Source organism: Anabrus simplex, chromosome 8, assembly GCF_040414725.1.
Source record: "Anabrus simplex isolate iqAnaSimp1 chromosome 8, ASM4041472v1, whole genome shotgun sequence".
Taxonomy (NCBI): domain Eukaryota; kingdom Metazoa; phylum Arthropoda; class Insecta; order Orthoptera; family Tettigoniidae; genus Anabrus; species Anabrus simplex.
The window spans coordinates 24,741,074-24,763,455 of record NC_090272.1 but is presented as its reverse complement, the minus strand read 5'-3'; the positions used below and the strand labels follow the sequence as shown (position 1 = coordinate 24,763,455).

The 22,382-nt window shown below is 36.0% G+C and overlaps 1 protein-coding gene across 1 annotated transcript in view; it reads left to right on the top strand.

Moving 5' to 3' along the window:
* The window catches only part of sv (shaven), a 183,785-nt gene extending 165,187 nt beyond the window's left edge, over positions 1-18,598 (top strand). Inside the window, exons 5-10 of the mRNA XM_067152819.2 lie at positions 420-505; positions 1,646-1,853; positions 4,187-4,285; positions 10,639-10,857; positions 13,007-13,126; positions 18,426-18,598. Of these exons, the coding sequence (XP_067008920.2) occupies positions 420-505; positions 1,646-1,853; positions 4,187-4,285; positions 10,639-10,857; positions 13,007-13,126; positions 18,426-18,598 (905 nt within the window). The remainder of the gene's footprint in view (positions 1-419; positions 506-1,645; positions 1,854-4,186; positions 4,286-10,638; positions 10,858-13,006; positions 13,127-18,425) is intronic.
* The last annotated feature ends 3,784 nt before the right edge of the window (positions 18,599-22,382 follow it).

Here is a 22,382-nt window from a genome sequence, read left to right as displayed (position 1 = left end):
ATTGCTGCTCTTTCATAGCCCTCGATTCTTATGAGTCTAAGTCATCACAATTATTATAAAATCCCAGAGTTTAATTAAAGTCTGCTCGTTATGTACGAGCTTCAATTGAACCTGTGACCTCTAAGACATAGAAAGATTCATTAGTCAAACAAACTGACAATTAAACGTACATTTCATTTCTAGGGGCTGTTATTCCTAATCCTAACCGCACCAGGCAGTACAGACACAGCTGATGCTGAATTAACATGCATAAAGTGCATGGGACTGTAAACCGCAGTTCCCTCCAAACCACGGAAGATAAACAATTGTGTTTTAGAATAGTGATAATGATTTATTTCGTGATCTTAAAAAAAGAAGTGTATCTACTCCTCCTCACTTCTAATCGTGATTTAATGACCTTGTGTGTTGTTTTGTTCCAGACGAGAACCGCGATCTCAACGGCCATCCCGAGGACGAGATTAAACGACAGCGAACGCAGTACAATGGAGACCAGCTCTACTCGAACGTAAGTTTGATTAACACTCTCTCGAAATGGGATACTGTAGTCTACGTTAAACGTAAATCTTTTTCTTTTCTGGTCGGTTTTTAATTAGGAATACCATATTTTGGCCTGACGCAAGTGATATTTAACTCAGCAAACGGCAGCTCATAGATTGGGTGGGTGATCGTGACTACACACCAGTCACTTCATTGTGTGACTCCAAGTAACCCCTCTATATCACAGCGCTTCCTATTTGACATGGACTTATAGACACGAGTTTACATCAGGACTAACAAGGACACGTACTGAAGTGTCCCCTACCGGTTTTTCTTGAATTCTGCGTATGACGAGGAGGGTCAAAACACAAGATATTTTATTTCCTGTGGAAAGCATATTAAAGGGGTGAAATCAAACTTCTAAAAGTACGCTTGTAAGGAGGAAATATTTACTGTTTCACAAGATATAGAGGAACCTCTTTCAATGAAAGCAAATTTTGGGTGAAGAAACAACACCTCATATGTCACACTGCTCTCCCTACCCATTATTTTCGTAAAGACTTTTCACGCCCCCCAGCCACACATGCATATGTAGTCCATTAGAACAACGTTCGTTGTATTCAGTTTCCTATGTGAGCGAGTAAAAAAATGAACCTTAAACACAGTGTACAGTAAGAGTGCGTAAATACGTAACGCAAACTTATATTCCTGAGTAAGGTACGGTAAGGTTCAATTTTCTTTACAAACATGCGTAGGGAAGTGAACACAAAGAAAATTGTTCTGGTGGGACTACAAATCCATATGTGGTTGGGAGGCGTGACCGGTCATATAACGGATAGGAAGAGAGTTGTCACATGCGAGGTTTTGTGTCTTCAAGGACGATGTGTTTCGCTTCCCTTAAAACAAAACTGACGTGGTTTCTTGTGAATAACCACAGCTGGGCCTTCAGAAAAAATCAACTTTTCCTTGAGTTTGTCCCGTTTTAAGCGAAATAAACACCAAAGTATAACTCAAAACAAAACCTTCATTGTTGTGTAGGAGTTAATTATTGTTGTCTGTTATAAATCACATCCTATTTGAAATCCAAAGGTAAGTAAACTTGAGAGTGAATCATGGTCTAAGCAAGGCAAGAACAAAAAGATGAGCCTCTTATCGTTTACTGTTGCAGCTGTGGTCTAGCAAATGGAGCATAAAGGACGAACACAAACTGCTGTCCGAACTGGGCAGTGGCGCGGCGAACGGCGGATCCCCGTATTACGACGCTCAGCCTGGCTTCCCCGCAGTCACCACTACGTCCGACCTGTACGACAGTATTAGCACCATGACGCAGGCGCAGAGCGGGCCAGTCTACACACCGCCCATCGGCACGTCGCTAGGTGAGTACCGCCCATTTGTTTATGTCCCTCCGGGCATAGTCTACATAAAGAAGTGAATTAAATAACAGCATCATCATCATCATCATCATCATCATCATCATCATACTTCCTCTCACCATCCAGATACAACCGAATAGATATGAATGTAGTTCCTATCTTCCGCCTACTCCTCCTCATCGCCGTCTGCTTATCTAGATTTCGTAGTCGAACGCTGATTTTATCCACGTTTATCTATCGTAAATCAGGTATTCTTCGGTGTCTCTTACCATTTATTTGCTATTTCCACAGTTTGTTTAGACCTTCTCAATCTGATCATGCGTTTAATATAAACAAACCACACAGTCTATCTTCTATTCTAGCTCTTAATTTTCGTCATTTTTAATTCTGAATGAATTTATTTTAAGTACCGCCCATAATCTCCTATAATGTAGTATTAATGGATTTCAGAAGGTTATTTTGTCCTTACAGAAATACATATTGAATGTTCATTCGCTGAAACAACCACACAATCCGTGAATAATATTTGTTTCGTCGTTGTACAAATTTCAACCACTAATGTTACTACCACGCAGCCGTACTCTCACGGACTGTTATAACAGGCAGCGTAGTAATTACCGCTTCTCCTGTCCTCTCTTATCGCCTCATTCACAACACAGTCGTTCTGTTTGAACATAAAAATAACGCCTTTTGGTAATATCATATAAATGAATAAATAAACAAAAAAAGGTATTGAGTTAAAGTTCATCTACAAACGATTTGTGTTACTGTGAAGCTTTAGACCAATAAGTTTACAACGGTGATCCACAGTTGTAGCTTACAATACTGTAAAATAACGCCAACACTGTAACCGAAATGAAAATTTACATTAAGTGACAGACCAAGTTATACAAGAATGTATACTACACTTAAGTTAGATATTTTCTTGACCACAGTAATTATATAAAGTGTGTCAGTAATTACTTTATGAACCACATCAACCTCAAATCCGAATACATAGAAGAATTTACAAAACATTTATTTTCAGTATTTAGAATTTACATGTATTGTCTAAATCACAAATGATCCACTGCTCGCCAGTCATGTTTCGAAGCTACACAGTTGGGAAAATTCTACCGTAGTTTCTTGTTATTACTGAAATATATACAATCGTATTTTGTAGTTTCCTCTCATGCTCTGCTATAACTCACTACTCCCATATGTTTCCAACAGGAATAAGAAACTCTCACTTGCACTTTAATCTTCCGATAACTTCCAAAGCTGATACTAAATGCTTACTGTCTAGTGTTCGGGAAATATCTGGATTCTGTTCGATAAGAGGCATGCTCTTAAACGAAATAAATATGAATGCAAATAATAACCAGTGTTCGGTTGTTCTCTCATGGTACTTTCTTCTTTTTTGAAAATCATCAGATTACTCAGGCGACGTTTTAAAAGTGCTGTACAAATCACACATGAATTTCTGTTGTAAACTCGTGTCAATAAATGCCGATGACTACCCAATCCGTTAAGGAAGTGAAAAGAACGCACACTTCATGGATCAGAAATGCCACTTTAGGTCGCTATAAATTCCGTATCTGAAAATATAATATTGTGAGCAACATATTATAATTATTCATGTAACTGTCACATTAGTGAAATTCGAAATTCCTAAACGATCTATAATTCTCCGAATGATTGCAAAATATTTTATAAAAGTAAAAAATAATATATTCTTGTCCATGCTTTGATCCCTCAACAAATTCCACACAAATCTAGTCAGTGATTTCTTATTAATATCATATCATTTCCTTACACCGCTTAAAAATATTGTTCTTCGCTGATGTATCTACAAATTTTATGAAAGTTTGGAATATTCAAAACATGCTGGGGATATTTAGGATCACTGGTTTTGGGTAAGACTTGCCGTCAAATTCGATTTTATTATTTTTGCTTGACCACAGTAATTATATAAATTCTGTCAGTAATTACTCTATGAATCACCTCAAAGTCACCTCAAATATGAATACATAGTATATGTTTATAAAATTTATTTTTTCCAGTCACAGAACGGTTTAGAACTCCATAGTTCCTTATTTATTTCCCAAAATGAATTTGCCATTCCTACCCGAGAATGTTTCATATTTTCGCATGATGACTGCAAAAACTTAGGAAAGACAGCATTAAAAAATGCCTGCATTTTTATGAATGTTCACTTTCTCCTGCTTGCTAGTTTATACAATGTTTCTTATCGTTGTGAATTTTTGTTTTAAGTTTTAGTTCTAGAGCATGTCTTGTTGTGTTTTGTTTGCTGTTTGTGTGTTGTATTGATATGTTGGGTGTCCCTCCCGAAACAGGACCCGGATCTCTTACACCCCTGGCCCCCATCAGCATGCAGGAAATGAAGTTGGGCTCCGCCAGTGTGCTCGACCCTTCAATGTCGCCCTATCAGCAAGGTGAGACTACATTCAGTGCGACAATCATACCCCTCAAGATGGGCATTTCGAAAAATCAATTCTCTCTTAAGACTCATAACATTAAAATTTCAACTCTTGGCATTACAATCCTGTATTTAAGATACCAAAAAATTCACTAAAATATTTTAATATCCTCATGGAAATAGATATTATATTATTCACATAGATTAAATTCAGTTATTCAAAAATTTCCCTAGTAGAAGATGAGTTTTGACAGAGTATATTGGTGATATTTAGGAAAGAAATATAACAATCGAAAGCTTCTCCTTAGCGGTCATATAAATGACTAGAGGTGATTTAGCACAGCCAAGCAACAATCTTCCACAAATATATAAACTGTGGATCACAAAACACATTTCTTAACTCATGTTTTACACAAAATTTAGCTAAGATCATTCTTTATGATATTTATCGGCCAAGCGTTCAACAAATCGAGTGTTAATGGATCGGAGGGTAGCGCGGTCGGTATTATCACACCCCATAGTCCCACTGCCCTTGCTCTTAGCTGTCTGTCGCTTGCTGCATGCGTCTCCTCATCAGCTAGCATGTTTACAGTAGACTTAGACTACTTTTACACTGTGTGCATGACTCTATCCTCGACTACTAATGATTTCTTTCATCTTTAGCATTCTAATTTTCCACCTTCACCATATTACTGATCAATGAACATCATAACGGAATAATGGCCCATTTTACCACCGTATATGTGATTTTCAGATTGAATAGTCGTATTTCAATAAGCCCACAAACGTATAAATGGACCAGACATGTTCAAATAGTTTGTAAAGCTTGATATTGACAGAGCAAGTCACTCTGGGCAATGTAGTGTGCACAATATCTTCTCTCTCACCAATGCGTGTAATGAGGGTAAATTGTTTCCTTGAAAATAGTTAATCACCTAATTCATTGATTAAGATTTTATTCAAAATAAGCGTTCATTAAGTTTTTCAAAATTCACCCCCTCCTCCCGAAGACTTCAAAGAATTTAAGAGACTTCTTAATTATCATCCAATTATCAAATTACACGCCAATCTTTTCTAATTTTAATATCTTCCAACAACAGAATTTACAACAGTTCATTTCATTTAGATAATATAATATTCCAATATATTCAAACTAAAAATACATCATTATAAAAATGCACATTTGTGTCATACTCATGTGAGAAAATACTACCTACTTGCATATCTTCTTACAATTTAATTATTTGTGTGCTATCTGATATCATCTAGGAAACTTTGATTTTCAAGGAAGCCTTCATTTGTTTGTAATGAGCGGTCGTGTCTGACTGAATAAGAGTGACAAGCATTATCCCGCTGAAAGAACGACACAAATATGTTCACTCCCGTTTTGACTTCGGAATGCAGAGAATATTTTACTTCTTTTTAACATGTCCATAATATCGAGTAATAAGAGATCGTCGAGTATTTTGTTAAACTGTTGCTCTGGTGAACGGACTCAAGTTCGAAAGAGGCAATCAAGAAACAACTTTAGTGTTAATAGTCTGATAAAGACTCCACTTAGACATATGATTTCCTACCAATAAATTCCTGTGCTAGATTTCTATTTTGCATAGAATTCGCGTTATGTCGATTATTGACAATGTATTCTTTACCAGATTCAGGTACGTAAAATTGTATATAATATAAGTTAACTTGATATCTTATCAATTTTACAAGATGATTAGGTTATGTTACACCTGCAACACCGCGAGCGCTTAGAGAAAGGTGAAATTGAATTGAATGTTATGATGATGTGAACTTCAAATGCTGTTTTGTATTGCCTAAGGAAACGGTAATGAATTGGTTAAATTTAATTTGCCATGAAATCGAAAAACAGATATCTCCCTTATTCATAAAAAAATATTAATCAAATCGAATGCCACAAATCCTGTAGAGTCGAGTTTAGCGATGTCAAATTTTCCGCTTATTACTGCTGCAGATGCACTGCTATGTGGATAACATAGAAAAAGAGCTTCGTTATGATTTGGCGAGCGGTGGTTCATGTTTAAGTTTGTAGATTTATGGATAAAGACAAAGTTAACTATAGAGGTGATGAATATATCATCTGCAAACCGAAAATTCACCTACTTTGACAAGCTGAGAAATAAATCATTTATAGGTTTCTTTTGTTGCAACCCAGCCTTAAACAGTTGAATACCAGCAAAAACATATTATATACTAAATCTATTCAAGTGGAACACCATAGATAATAGAAATAAAACAAAGAAATCGTCGTTACCGGGACAAAACCTCCTATGTGATAATATTTTTGGAGATATACTGACCCGCAGCACATACATTATGGAGAGCGAGAATGCCTTGAAAATACTCACACAATATTGCACCTTAGATGACAGAACCTTACCGGCCAGAGTTCTAAGCTAAAATATTTCACGATAAAAGGTTTCTTTCCCGGCAGCGACGAAATGCAGAACAAAATAATGGAATTTGTAGAAGTAATTAACAAGAACAATTAAAGACACAAAGGAGCGTTCGAACACAGAGAAATTTTAATCTCTTTGTACACGTATGAAAGGAAAATCAGTAAAATACCCATTTCACGTAAGATCGTAGTGTATAATCTGGAATATAAGCCTCTCTCCCAGGTGATTGTAAACATTATGTTTCTCATGTTCTTTTGAATATTTGATTCTACTTCCTCAGACAAACGCAGTTTTCATTTAGAACCAACAGATAATTCGCATTAATATGTTCGTATATTAGAGCGCGTCAAGCAAATGGAAAGACCCAGCAAAACGCAGCTGTCGTTGACCTCATCCTACCTAGATTTCGTTCTGAACAAAAGTTACTGAGAAATACATTTTTATTCCGTAACATTTCTTCGTAAACGCAGTATCAACAGAGATATTTCCATTCTTGTTTCATACATCCTGCAAACCCTCAGTGCATTGAGGAATTTTGAAATGTTATATTCAGTACCTACACATGTGTCCTTAGGTGATTACATTCTAAATACAAAGTTTCGTTGAAATTTCTCCAGGAGTTGTACCGTTGTAAGCCCACAAATTGGCAAAATCACGCACAGAAACACAAGCACATACAAATGTACTTTCTCGCCCAACGGTCTTAATAAAACTCCAAAGTCGACGTGAATTCGCAAAACAAGCGAAGTTTAAATTGTATACGCGTACGTTATATAATAATGACGTAAAAATAATTTATGTTTGGATAATAAATGGGATAGTAACGAAAAGTAGATTAGTAATTTATTGCTTAAGGTAGGATGAGTGTAATCAAAACTGTATAACTACACATGACTTCTCATTACTAAACACCTCTTTTAGATGTTATTATTACTTTACTTTTATTACTGTTACTTCTTCTCTAAATACCTTAGACTCTTCAAACAAGCAAAAGCATACACGTAATTACTATAATTTGAAATTCGGAATTTACGCTATAAAGTTTCATTATTTTGTTATGAGCAGCGTTCTATTTCCACTTAGACTGTAAAACAATATTGTCATTTCATTCACCATGTTTAATTTATGGAACCAACAACGCAAGGAAATGTTAAAGTAATATTTGATGCTTGTTGTTTAAAGGGGCGTGATATCCAGGTCATCCACCCAAATAAATATTTAGCGTACGATCTATATCGCCGCTTAAGAAACAATACCGCCCATCTGACAATTCTCTTCCAATCCATTATTTTCCTTGAGACAGCCACATATGGATATTCAGTTTGCCAGAACAATTTTCGTTGTGGTGGTGTGTAAAGGAAAATGAACCATAAACACATGCTACTCTAGGAGTTGATAAATATGGCATACATACATCTCTATAGTACGGTAGGATAAGGTTCATTTTCCTTTACACGTGAGGATAGGAAAATTGTTCTGATGAACTGCAAATCCATATGTGGCTGGAATCTTAAGGAACATAACTGACTGGAAGAGCAGAGGAGGTATTTTTTGTTCCTTGTATTTCTTCCTATCCGCTCATATAACTTGTGAGCGCTGATGATCTGTTCCTTGCTATTATACATCAGCTAACCTAAATGCTAACTTACTGTCTTGTCTATATGTGTTTGTAGCTAATCTGTTATTACAGCATGTGCAGTATTGTCTTGTTCTAGTGGCATGCCAACTAGCAGCGTCGCCAACTTGAAACTATGCCAAACTGAAATATAAAACATCTGCCGCCATGTTGAGTCTTAATTCCTGCTTTAAGACAAAAAGATAATATTTATGATCCGCCGGTTATAAGTGGTGTGGTCAAGAGTTATTCTGCTGCACGCAGAGTCATATAAATTATCTCAAGGATGTTCTAAAAATGCTACAAAACTATTAATTGAATAAAACCTACTTATTTATGCGATGTATTTGCAATTCTTGACTTTGATATGGTGGCAGAAAGACTATATCTAGATAGTTCTTTTCTAAAGGAATAATTTCTTTCACCATGACAATACGGCAGCTATTTCTGTGATTCCTTACATATAACTGACACTTAATTAACAATGCTTATTATTAACGTTCTTTTTCCCAAGGAAAGAAACTTACGTTACTTGATTGGGAAATTATTCCTTTAGTAATAGCTTTTAGCCGCTCACTGTGACCTTGCTAATGTATTTGTTTTTGTTTTAACGTGTACTGAAAAGACTTGGGATCAGCCACCACAAGAAGAGATGTCTAACTTGTCTTAAACTAACGATATTTCTTGCGTGATACGCATTTCTATCGACACTGAAAGACTGAAGTAATATCATTAGTCTAGATAGTTACCTTTTTAACTCATATTTACCAACGGTAATTAGTGCTAATTCAATGGAAAGAAAACAATCAAAACTAAACACAAATCACACCTACCCAGAATTTCAGATAGTATCTGCCTAAAACATTGACTTTATTGTCTTCACATGGTATGCCTCTGTGAATCCATAGAATTCTCCAGACATAGTCTTCCCACACACACAGGGAACCCTCCTCTACCTCTACCCACTCCCAAACCCATCCAATTCTTGGACATCCATATTCGTCATAATCTAAGGGATGTTTCACTATTCTAAAAGCACCTCTGAGATCTGATTATGTACCTCTATGTTCCCTTGCGTGTGTCCCGCGTTACTCTGTAACAATAAAAGGAGACGAAATGAAAATTCCTTGTTTTGTGAAATGTTATAATTTAGTAAAATTTTAATTTTTCCCCAAGCGTGAATCGTGATCATTTCATTCGCATATACTTCACGTCAATATAACAAAAGATAAGAAAATAACTTAATAGCTCTTACGTGGACGCTAAATTATGTAACAAGAAGCACATAATAAGCATTAAATTAAATTAGTGATATGAAAAGCATATCAACAACTCTTTGATCATAAATAACTTTACCTTTCCGAAGGTTTGCTGACCACTTTGCGTTCTGATTCCAATATCCCACTTACAGCGGAATGTTAGTGCTTTGTTTTGTTCGCCTAAAAACCCCAAGATCATATCATCAGAGAGTAGATCCTCTAAACAGGATGAGCCAAGATTGGTTCAACCGAATGTGTGGATTAAAAGAAAAGGATAATGAAAAGTTTCGCTCTCATATAAATATTTCCTGTCATTGTGTTGCTATCTCAACGTCCTTCAGTTAAAATAACCTATGATATATTGCAATATTTTCTTTAGTACCTCGTGTATAGCTCGAAGGTACGGTAATCGACTCACACGTGCGTGGACATAAACATTTGTGAACATTCTTAGTTTCTAAATAGTTTTCGTTACACACTTTTGGATTCAGTCAAAACTTGTAACACTTATATTCTTGTGTTATGTCCAGAAATAGCAGCTTAATATATAATAATATTCACCTGTCATTGTAGACATCATATCACCTTTTCCTTTGTTATTCCCACCAAGGCAACCATCACGTTAAATCCCAGGTCAATCAGAACCTAAAGACACCCCAGGAGACAAAGGGGTGCAAATCATACTGATATTCATTATCTAAACAGATTTCATTTTAAGTTTTGTCTTGTTTCCCTCGAAACATATTCTAAATTAAGTACATATACACTGCAAACACACACACACACATTGATATATGAAAATTATGATGTTGCTAAAACAGTAAAATTTTTGTGCATTGTGCTTTTGTCACAAATATGTTTATTGGAATTAGGAGATAATATACCGCAAGATGTCATTTAACATTTGTTATTTTTAAATTATTTTTAAAATATTGAACACATACATGATTTTAATATTATTTTAGAAACAATGTATGAGTAAGTTCCTGGAGACGGTGGCTGATCACAGGTATGCACGCTGCATGATTTGTTTGTCCGTGGCTTAGAGTAGTGTTTATGTTTTGCACGGCAGAGAGCAGCACGTATAACGGTGTTAGCACGAGCACGGTGGGGGACGCAGGATCGTCCCCCGGACTCCCCCTGTCCCTACCCGCCGACCCCGCGCCGCCTGCACCCACGCCGACTGGGGGTGCAACGGACCCCAGCTCACTGACTGTGCTTCAGCCCGCCAACAATAACACAGCTGTGCCCTACTCTGCCATGCTTCCTAGCTTCGGCCATTACTCCACAGGCAAGCAACAACTTTCGAACATATTTATTTATTTATTTATTTATTTATTTATTTATTTATTTATTTATTTATTTATTTATTTATTTATTTATTTATTTATTTATTTATTTATTTATGTTAAGGATAATATTCTAGGAATATCCCTGAAACGAAATGAAAGTAGTAGAAAGTCAATTAAGAATCGTAAGACATATCTTTCAGCAGGTTTTGTTGATAAAAACGTGTCCATATATTGAGGAATAGGTGAAGTTCGCAATATAAAGGAAAAATTGAAATATAGAATTTGTAGGATTTTTTCCTTTATCAGTTTCGACTCAGAAACTAATTTTGTGTAAATGAATTAATGAACTGTCTGAAAGAGAAAACATACGGTAAGAGTATTACACCTGAAGAAGAAACAAATTAATTAAACTAATTACAATTTGTGGAGGAAGTATCGCACTTTTCCTTGCCCCTGAACAAAGTAATTTTAACTAACCGCTTTTTAGAAACATCTATTCCCTTGTCTCAAACTAACTTTACTGTTTGTATCTTTGTATCCAACAAAGTACATATCCTGTGAAAAATGTTATTATTATTTTGCGTTCTAGTAAGTAGTTTTATATACGTGTAACTAAATAGTGATTAATGTCTTAATAAGGAATGGTTTATAACAAAGAATCTGAAGTACAATATATGCGTTGTAATTACAAACTTAATTTCTTAATTTCTTAAAAATGAAAATATTGCCCTAAAAATATATTATAAGTCGAATTCAATTTTTATGATTACGAGGTACTGATACAGCTGCTGAAAGTTTGATTTTTGAAATATTTCAAAGTAATACATGTATAAACCTGATTCAGTTTTATGTATTATTAATATTTATAATATTCTCTCTTCCATCAAAAAATCATACCTCTTCATAATCAAAACTTCAGTGACGATAGAATTTGGGCTAATTTCATTTCCAGAAGTTTGAGTATAAGGAAGTAATATTGAAACACAAAATCCAGAATTAAACATATATTCTGTTATAAAATATCACTCAAACAACATACAACAATTGCTTCTTTCAGTGTAATCTATTGGCTCTTAATCAATTCGAGATAACTAGTTTAGTGGTAATTTTCAACTATTCTGGGTCAATATGGGAAGAATACTTCTGATATCTGAAAATGTCAAAAGACAGTTGTAAAAATATCTAAAATTGTTTAGACTTTGCCTTGAACATAAGACCAGTTAAAATGACTCACTGTATTCAGAATATTATATCCGGATATACTGAATAATCAATCATTGTGAATGAAAATCATTGATTTACAGTAGGTCATACTCTCGAAAAGGAACATCAAAAGCAATTTCAAGATCTCCCTTTTAATAATCTAAGAGGGAAATGTTTCACCATTTACTCAGAATTGCATTTAAAATTTAGATTCAAAATAATATTTTGAGCTCGAAGTTCTTTGCTCAGAGTTGAAAGATGATTAATCCATATACATGTAAGTGCAAATGAGTTTTATTTGGAACTGGAAATTGATTAATTTAATACTTGTAGGATGTTTATCAATCGGAGGAAATATCACGCAGAAAAGAGAATTTAGTTAATCGCTAGGAATTGTTATTTGTACATGAAAACATGTTTCTTCTTCTTCAACATATAGAATATTTTTCAAATATTTTCTTTTTACTTTTAATTAGACAAGTTAAGATGAATGTATTCTAAAATTAGTAATTATTTACTTAATAAGTGTAAGTTAAGTATCCTTCGGAACAATTTATACAGTTAATATATAATTCATAAGCATCATAGTCTACAAACTATATTTTAAGTAAATTATTTTAATGATAGTATAATTTCAATATCATCTAAATTATCTTAAATTATTGATGATTTAATCTTATCACTTTGAGTAGTAAATGTTGTTATTCTTTGTAATTTCAAAATGTTAGTGAGTACTTTAAATTGATTTTATTTTAAGCTTAGTCAATCTAGGTGACCTCCAACTATGGGGAAAGCAGGATAAATGTTCATTGAAATGATAAATGAAAAATAGGTAAATAATTCTAGAATATTGTAGGTTAAACTTTATAATGATGTGGACATTTTTCAGGTATTTTATTTTTGTTCTATTGAGATTGAGATGTGTTTTGTTTTTGTTTCTGGCAGTGGGAGGTGGCGCCGTTGGTGGTGGAGTAGTGCCGGTCAGCGACTACTCCTACTCATCCGCCTACACGCAATACACGACGTCGTACGGCTCCTACGGTTATGGCGCAGGCGGGTTGCTCAGTAAGTAAACAGTGAGTATTCGTCGCCAAAGTTTTCGTTTACATCCGCACTTGAGTGCTCGAAATGACCGGACGACTCCACTGCTAATTGAAGCTCATCGAGGTTTAGATTACAGCCCTATATGATTAGCAGGAGAAAACACTGTCACATGGTTCAGTTTATAAATGTTAGATTTCCTCAGTCTGTCACAGGATGGAATTAATTCAGAAAATATATGAAGAAGAAAATAAATAGAACATGCCTGAAAAAATATATAGACTTCTCTCATGCTTTTTACTGTTGGACTGAGTGGTTCAATTTCCTCCGAGGAAAGAAAATATTCCTATTTTGTGTAAAAAATCACGTATTATGTTTCTTTCATCACACAGAATGTGCGTGTTTTAGTCGTCAATCCATACACAGGTTTGATGCCACTCTCCATGCCACCCTAACCTGTGCTAATCTTCTAATTTCTTAGTAACAGCTACATCTTACATCTCCTGTAATCTTTTCATTTTCATACATTGGTCTACTACTACTGTTCTTATCGCCTACACTTCCCTCAGAAACTAAGTGAACAAGTTCTGGGTGTACTATCAGTCTCTTCTTCTCGTCAAATTTAGCCAAATCGATCTCCTCTCACCAATACGATTCAATATTTCATTCGTGATTCTATCTACCCATCTCACCTTCAGCATTCGTCTGTAACGACGTTTATTTTTTTTCTTTCTGAGCTCGTTATCGTCCATGTTTCACTTCCATACGATGCCACGCTCCGGACGAAAGTCTTCAAAAACGTCTTCCTAATTCCTATATTAATGTTCGAAGTGAGCAAATTTATTTTCTTAAGAAAGGCCTCCCGTGCTTGTACTAGTCTGCATTTTATTTCCTCCTTACTTCTCTCACAATTAGGTATTCTACTACCCAAGTAACAATATTCATCTACTCTAATCTAATCTAATATTCCCTGCATCACGTGACTTCGTTCGACTGCACTCCATTACTTTTTTTAGGAGTCATTTATTTTCATCTTGTACTCCTTCCTAGAGTCTTTGTCTATACCTTTCAGTTTTGAATAGACAGTATATTATTCAAATGTTTTGTTATTCAGGAATTTTCTAAATGTATTTTATATTGAATTAGTTGTCGACTAAACAGTTATATATTCATGAATTCAAAACTGAGCAGAAATATATTTCACTTTCACACATTTATTTAGTTTTATTATTCGCAGACTAAACACATTAAGGGTACCTGGACATGATGAGTAATCAATCATTCTTCTCTTGGTTTTCACTTCTCTGAACAGAGAAAGTTCTTACCACTGCTACTTCCCCTCAGCCGTCAACTAATATTACACTTCCTTAAGTGGCATTTATTACATTGTTTTGTACAATTTGGTCAGGAAGCATAAGAGTTAGAGCATCCAAACTCAGAACACATTCTTAATTGCCTAACATCTACGAGTAAATCTTGAAAAAATATTCCCTAAAATATAATTTAGTATGGAACTAACCACCTCCAATTTCTTTAGGTAAAGTATATTTTTGGAAGCCCATGTTGATAGAGTAAAGTAATTTTAGACACCCTACTGTTGTACCAAAACGAGAAAAGCCGCTCACAGCAGAAGACTGAGATTGCTGGTGTTTTGTGTGATAAGCGCATGCCAGTTAAACTGAAAGGCAAGGCATAGAAAACCACAACCCTGCCTGCCCTCATGTACGGCTACGAATGTTGCGCGAGGCTAGCGAATGCACGCCTCAGAGATGAGGATGCTGCGATTGTCGGCGGGCATCACTCTCAATGAGAAAGTTCTCAATTAGCACGAGAGATGATCTTTTAAAGTTGTGCCCATCAGTGACACGATGGAGAAAAAACAGCTCTGCTGGTACGGTCACGTCAGAAGAAGAAATGAACACTATTTAGAACAGAAAGCTCTTGCCATCGAAGAGCCGAAGGGCGTCCTAAGGCGACATGGAAACGAACTGCTGAGGCTGTCTAAAGGAAAAGTGAAGTGCCATACAATCTGGTGCAAGAACGTCGGACCCTGAGTGAGCTCAGGAATGTCCGTATTATGGATACATATACGACCAGAGAAGAAGTAAAATGGATGAATTCAGCCTCTTGAAAATGGACCACCCAACCTTCCAAAATTAGACTGAAACAAGTCTAGATATGAGTTGGAGCCCCATGGTAGCCACACCCTGAACAGCAGTACACTCGGCTCCGTACTGCGGGTAGCATCTGCGCCTGTCATTTCAAAGACACCAATAGTCTAACAGTGCTGTGACGTTCAATGAAACATCTAGCTTACCTGCCTTCATGAACAAGGTACTCTCTATGACAGGGATAAGCAGTCAGGCAGTGGAGATTCGATTCCAGGTGTCGGCAATTTTCTCTTTCCACTTCAGAAAGGCGTTGTTGGCCTACTACCTATTTCAAGAACTGCGGCGGATTATAGGTAGAGTCTCACTCTCATGATCCAAGTTCGGGGTTCAATTCTGGTTGAGATATTTGAATGATGGTCAACAATTTAGGCACTAGATGTTCTTGACGTGTGGCGCACTCAGCCAAACAATCCATCCAGTATCCACTTTCATTGTTAGAGAGCAGCATAATCGGAATGCCGAACTTTGTAGCCAGGCCACATAGATGGCAGCACTTCAGATCTGTAATTCGGTTGCTGAGATCCAACTATTACGTCATTATTATTATTGTTATTGTTATTACCGAATATCTTCCTCCTTTTTCATTGGTCTGATCACCTTGATATTTTTTCCACTAATTTCATTCTGTTGGCCTATCTCACCAACGATGAAACTGAATATTCTGTGCTATACGGTATCACGAATTTCTACGCCGTTTCTAGTGGACCATCTGATGAATATTGGGAGATGGTGGTGGTGATTATTGATTGTTGTGAATACTGTTTTAAGACATCGAAAAATCAAGACATCGATCAAAGAAAGACAGGGGGCACGAAGGGCGTGGAAATGATAATAATACTATTTGCTTTACGTCCCACTAACTACTTTTACCGTTTTCGGAGACGCCGAGTTGCCGGAATTTAGTCCCGTAGGAGTTCTTTTACGTGCCAGTAAATCTACCGACACGAGGCTGACATATTTGAGCACCTTCAAATGGCACCGGACTGAGCCAGGATAGAACCTGCCACGTTGGGGCGAGAAGGCCAGCGCCTCAACCGTCTGAGGCACTCAGCCCGGCAGCGTGAAAATGAAAGACTCCGTAGGCCTCGGAAACCTAATACCGTCGGGGTCGGAAAAGAAGAAGAGCTGACCAAGGGAGGGTAGATGAAAGTGAGAAGCCTTGCAAAGGTAAGTGGAAGCAATGTTAGGACTCAGCTAAGAGTCCCGTGGGCGCCAACCCACTCCCCCTAAGTTGGGAACTGAACCATCTGGTGAAGATCTTCAACAGTCAAGGGGTTTTGAGAAGAGAGAAAGAAAGAAAGAAACCTAAGATTTTTGCCAAACATCAAGTTACCCAAACTGCTCTTGAGGTTACAACACAATAACTCAGAAATGTATCTGTAGTAGTGTAATGAATGCTTGAGAATTTATTTAGAGAATATCTGCAACTCAAATTGTATTTCTTTTGACTATTTAGTGAGTAAGTACATAATCTACACATAGAACAACATCTCAACAGTACTTGCGCCGTAGACTCTCAATATGCCGGCTTCATCAGAATCCTGCTGATTGTGTGCTCCGTGGTCAATGGTATACTGCGCTGTTCTGACGAACTTATATTAAAAACAATTGCACACAGGTGACAACACGAGACACGACAGACAGACAGACATCTGTTGATTGGTTCAACTAAACAGTCGTACTGAATCTTGCTTACATAATTTGAGATCCAGTCTCAAATGGACAATGTTGGAAATATGGTTCGTTTGGAGCATTTAATTCAAATACACGTATGAATTATATCCGATCAGCTTCAGGCCGTTAAGATGCTCTCGGGTTCGTTTCCAGGCTAGATCGGGCGCGTCTGGACTTGGGAACTGGGTGTTGACTACGAACCACCTCAGAAACACACAATGGTGAATGATTTCCTCCACGAAGTTCTAGCGTCTGGAATGGCCAGCTGCAGCCAGATTTGAGACATAGTTCGCAGCCACAATTCCACCAGGATACGTAGAAAATACGAGATTGTGTAATACGAGATTTGAACCACAGATCTCACAAAATATCTTTAAAATAATAATGATTAAATATGGAAAATGCTTTCCGACTCACTACTTGCTAGATAATATGTAAGTTTTGTCTAGGCAAAGTGTCCTCAGTGTATCTATTCACACACGTCTCAACAGGCGCATCAAGTGATATTATTTTAATGGTCATTTCGGGCACCGGGACCTAGCACTTATTCCTCTTCCATCCTTCCTTCACCTTCTTTTGCCCACCTCCAAGCACCAATTCAGTTCGTTTTGTACACCCCTCAGCTTCATATCCAACAGCACGATTATAATGTGGAACTGTGTTTTGTTATCAATTCGCTTTTGAAGGATCTTCCTTCGATCTATGCATTTCGTATGTATCTTGTGTTCAATTTTCAAAAAATGCCCTTGTTCATTTCTCTTTGGTTACATTTCGTCTAACCCTCATATTAATCCTACAAAATAAAATAAGTTGCCAATTGGAAGCCTTTTGTCCTTGAATGTCTGCCGAAACTCATAAACATTTCGTCGGTAAAGAAACAATCAATGCTCTTCCTATCCGTTATTTTCCTTAGGGCCGGTCATGCTTCCCAGTCACATACGGATATGCAGTCTATCAGAACAATTTTAGTTCGGTTCATTTTCTGATGCCGATGTGCATAGGAAAATGAACCTTGCCGTACTGTACTTTGTATGTTTGCGTGACACATTTACGCACTCCTACAGTATAGTGTATTTAAGGTTCAATTTCCTATGCGAATCTGTAAAGGAAAATGAACACAACGAACATTATTTTGAGGGACTACATACACATATGTGGCTAGGAGGCATGACCAGTGTTTAGGGAAATAATGGATATGAAGATCATTGGGAGATACGAGGTTTTATAATTAGGCCATCGATATTATATTCGAAATTGATAAAAATAATTCGTTATGAACACTCGTAGAATTAAACACTTAATTGCTAGCAAAGAAATTCACTCTAGACAGACATATTTGTTATGGCAATACTACGACCGTAAAGAATAAAGGTTTCTCCATAAATTCGAGCACTTAAAAATTCTTATTTGGGTGAGACGAAATGGAATACCAGAGACGTGTTGTACCGTGTGATGACATGTTTTCTTTCTGTTGACAGGCGGCTCCTCCTATTACCACTACGGTAACCAGAATCTGTTCTCGTCACACAGTGGTGAGGCGCGCTCCCCCATGGCCGCGACGCGGGCCAGTTCCGGCGCCAGCGCCGCCTCACCCACAGGCAGCGCCTGCATGAAGAGCGAATTCATCACCAGCGACTTGCTGCTAGGCTGACCAAACGAAACCAAAGATACCACCTTGCTTCAGCTCATCGCAAAAGAAATACATCTCTAACCCTAAAACGACGTAGTGGAAGTATTAACAATATTGTTAGAGAACCACTTGATGCAGTGTCATACAGTTCAGTAGCCGGTATTTATATGCTCTCATGATTTGATTTTTCACCAAAGATAAAAAGAAAAATCATCTTTCCATTCGGAATAAGTATGCAGAATTAACCAAATAGTAATTTTGGAGTTAAAAATTAAGTTTCTTGCACATCAAACGTGTACCTTTGGATTGATGTGTCTCTTTTCTTATAATGTTGAAGATTTCTGTGATATAACTCATGTCGATCGATTTACATTTACATCTCTAGGACACGAAATTATATCACTTATGAACATACATTAAAATTAATTGAGAAAACGCATGAGAAGTATTATATCTTAAAATGATATCTCAATCTTAATTATTAGAGCATAAAAGTCCATGCTGTAGATTTCAAAGAATATTACTGTAAGGAAGAAAAGAACATTCACAATAACTCTGATCTGAAACGTTCTATTTGGGAATTTATTTCTTCTCGAACTATTGCTGAAGTATTAAAAAGAGAAAACGATTTGCTTTTCTTTCATAACAAACTTCATCAATTTTGTTAATCATTTCCAACCATTCGTTAAACGTAGCTTGGGACATTTAAATCAATAACAGCTCCTTTATTTTCAAAAAATTGTGATTTTAAACATTCTTATTTAAAATTGTATATAAGATATTCAGCAATTTCGATGATAATATTGAAGAATAGTGTTCTTCCTTCAGAATGTCCTTTACCTCTACTATGAATAGACCTAGTGCCCAGTTAAAAGTCGATAACGCCTTCCTCGAGCGGAAATGAACGCTGTACGATGAATTTCAAACAAGCAGAGTAAATTAAGAATTCATGATGACATTCCTTTACAAATTTGTATTTGCGCATTGGTAGTTGGTAGTTTCTGGAAATAGAAATTCTGGAATTCAGTCTTAGCTGTGAAATTTTTCTTCATCCAAACTTTTTGGTTCCAGTGAACGAAAACCACAAGTTATATATAGAAAGATCTGTTATCATATCTTCTTCTAATGTTTTGGAATTTTAATTTCAAAATTCAACATCATTGCGATCGCTTAGGAACATGTTATCCACTCTAGAATTATAAACCTGCAAACGAAAATTGTTCGACGAAAAGTTTCAAAATTGAGCATATTCATGTCACTATTACATTTACAGTTGATAAATTAGAAATATGTGCACTACATTTCTGAAAGTTAAAGGTCTGTTGCATTCGGAAAAAAATAATTTTAACAGGTAAAGAATTGTTGTAAAGTAAATACAAATTTATTACAACTTACAAATTGAATTTTTCATTATTTATTCACTAAGTAATATTTATTTGACAAAGTAGTCAAGCTGTTTAACTTTTTCTAGTCGTGCAATTACCACCGTTTCGCCCCAGTAGCACCAGACTCATCAGTTCCAATATTCTGGCGGATAATACACCATTGAGACACCACTGCAAGCTTCCAATGTAGGATAATGCAGTGATGGTGCACTGGGGGAGATAAATTCCCGTCTTTGTCTTTTGTTTCAAAGTGTTAATATTTACATAGAACATCTTGAGGTCTGACTTTCAGAATGTAGTTCAATAAACTGTCACTACAGGTCATTGATAGTTATGAAAATAACTGTCTACTGATCTGTAAAGTGTGCGCCGAAAAAATGTACCATTGGCACCTGTCAGGTTAAAAAAATACTTCGTCTTGTGAGTGGTTATTATAATAAAGAATTGGAAAAGATTAGACAAGAATGTGCTTTTCAAGTCTCGTCCAGCAACATCACTGTGGCTTCTCGTCGTCTCCTAGAACTGTCAACTCTACGGTTATCAAATTAAGACTTTAGACCAACTCCAAGTGTTTTATGCAAAATCCATGAATGAGTTCCACATGATGCTGCATGGAAATTGGATTTGCAGGATCACCAGCATAAGTGCATGGCAAACACCACGAACATCCTTGTTGTGTATTTCTTTTGGGAGAGCGAACAGTTCGTTGGGGAGGTGCTGTGACTCTGTATCATGTAGATACTAGCTCGGTCTGTAGACTTAGGTAGGTAGAGAAACTGGATGTTGGACGAAGTTACAGAAAAAGAAACTGCCTCATCAAAATGTAACTCACGAAATATTTAATTTAACTTTTTTGTTACATAGTGAAAATGATTGAAGAAGAAACAGTGTGATTGAAGACATTTAATGAAGATCCAATTATTTTATTTTTTTGTATACTAAAAGCCAAAGACTCGTTTATTATCAGTCCTCTCCCTGCCTCATTTCATGTACATATTATTGCTTAGTTTTACGGTTGGTTTCACCCACACGCACTCGCACGCACCATGCACTTCCGCACTTACGATAAACCAACTTGAGGCAACGGAAGGCAAAACCAAGTGTCACAAGTAAAGTGGATTTATTGTTGATCATGTCTCACTGTGTTACTTGTTGTATACCACCACACACGTCTCCTGTGTTCTTGACAGCACCGTCATTGGCAATCGCTCACTCTGTTGTTTTCGTCTCGACATCTTGAGAATCAGTAACTTTTCAGACCTCATTAAATTCCCAGATATTTTTTTGGAAATATGCTCGAGTGCTGTTGTAGATTCGGTTAGGTAGCAACATAAACACAACATTCTTTTATTGAAATATATGTCAGTTTATATAATTTTCTTTTGGGTGTCCTCATAAACACCACACTACATATACAAATATGAAACTACTCCTAGGAAATTATCTTAACTCTGGTTTCATTCATAAATCATGTTGGAACACAAGGAATACTGAAAGATGCACACTTCAACCTTCGCCAGCTTTGAAATATTGAACAGATTTTTGACACAAATGAAATTGCAAGTTCACATCAAGTAATCAGCACACATTAATAGTCACAGCATTATGAGAGTTAAACAAAGTTTGCTTTTCGCGTGTTTTAATTTATTTTCAATATTAGTTTCACATTCCTTTATTGTAAAATGAATAATTTTGTAAGTATTCCATTAATTTTGGTGTATGTAAAATAAAAACCGATTCTTTTACATTGTTTTAAATGTATTTTAGAACCGAGGATTTTATATGGAACGGACAAGATGACACAAATTATTTGTGTTATATTAATTGTTTTGATTTTGGATCTCATTGTTTATTACATCTGCCAAAGCCTTGCTGAACTATCTATTACCAATTCATTTGCTTAGAACAGCGTGCAGTAACTTTCTTATTATATATCAGCAAAGCCCTCATTGTAGATTTTATTATCTTAATGAAATATTCGTTTAAGGTACAAATCAATACATTTTAGAAGACAGCACGTGTGAAAATCGTACTTCTTTCAGTGTATATTCCTAATATTTACTGCTATTTTCATAGTAATGATGCTTCAATGGCTTATTCCAAAATAGTTTTCAAATGTAAAATATACTTCTAAAAACTATTTAACATCTCAACATTACGTGACTAATTTGCAATCTTCTGGAGTCATTTCAATAGATCTTCAATCACTTAAATTCTTATGTCTGCATATCTTCATATATCACTATACTTTACCGTTAATGTAACTCTGTGTTACTGTGTGTAACTGAGGAATAAAATTACTAATAACAAATCTAAACACAAATTCACAATACCTAAATTATAACATAGAACAGTTTCAAATTGTTGCATTTTAAATTATATCAAATATTAGTCCCGTTTCTGTCAAGAAATTGTTCATT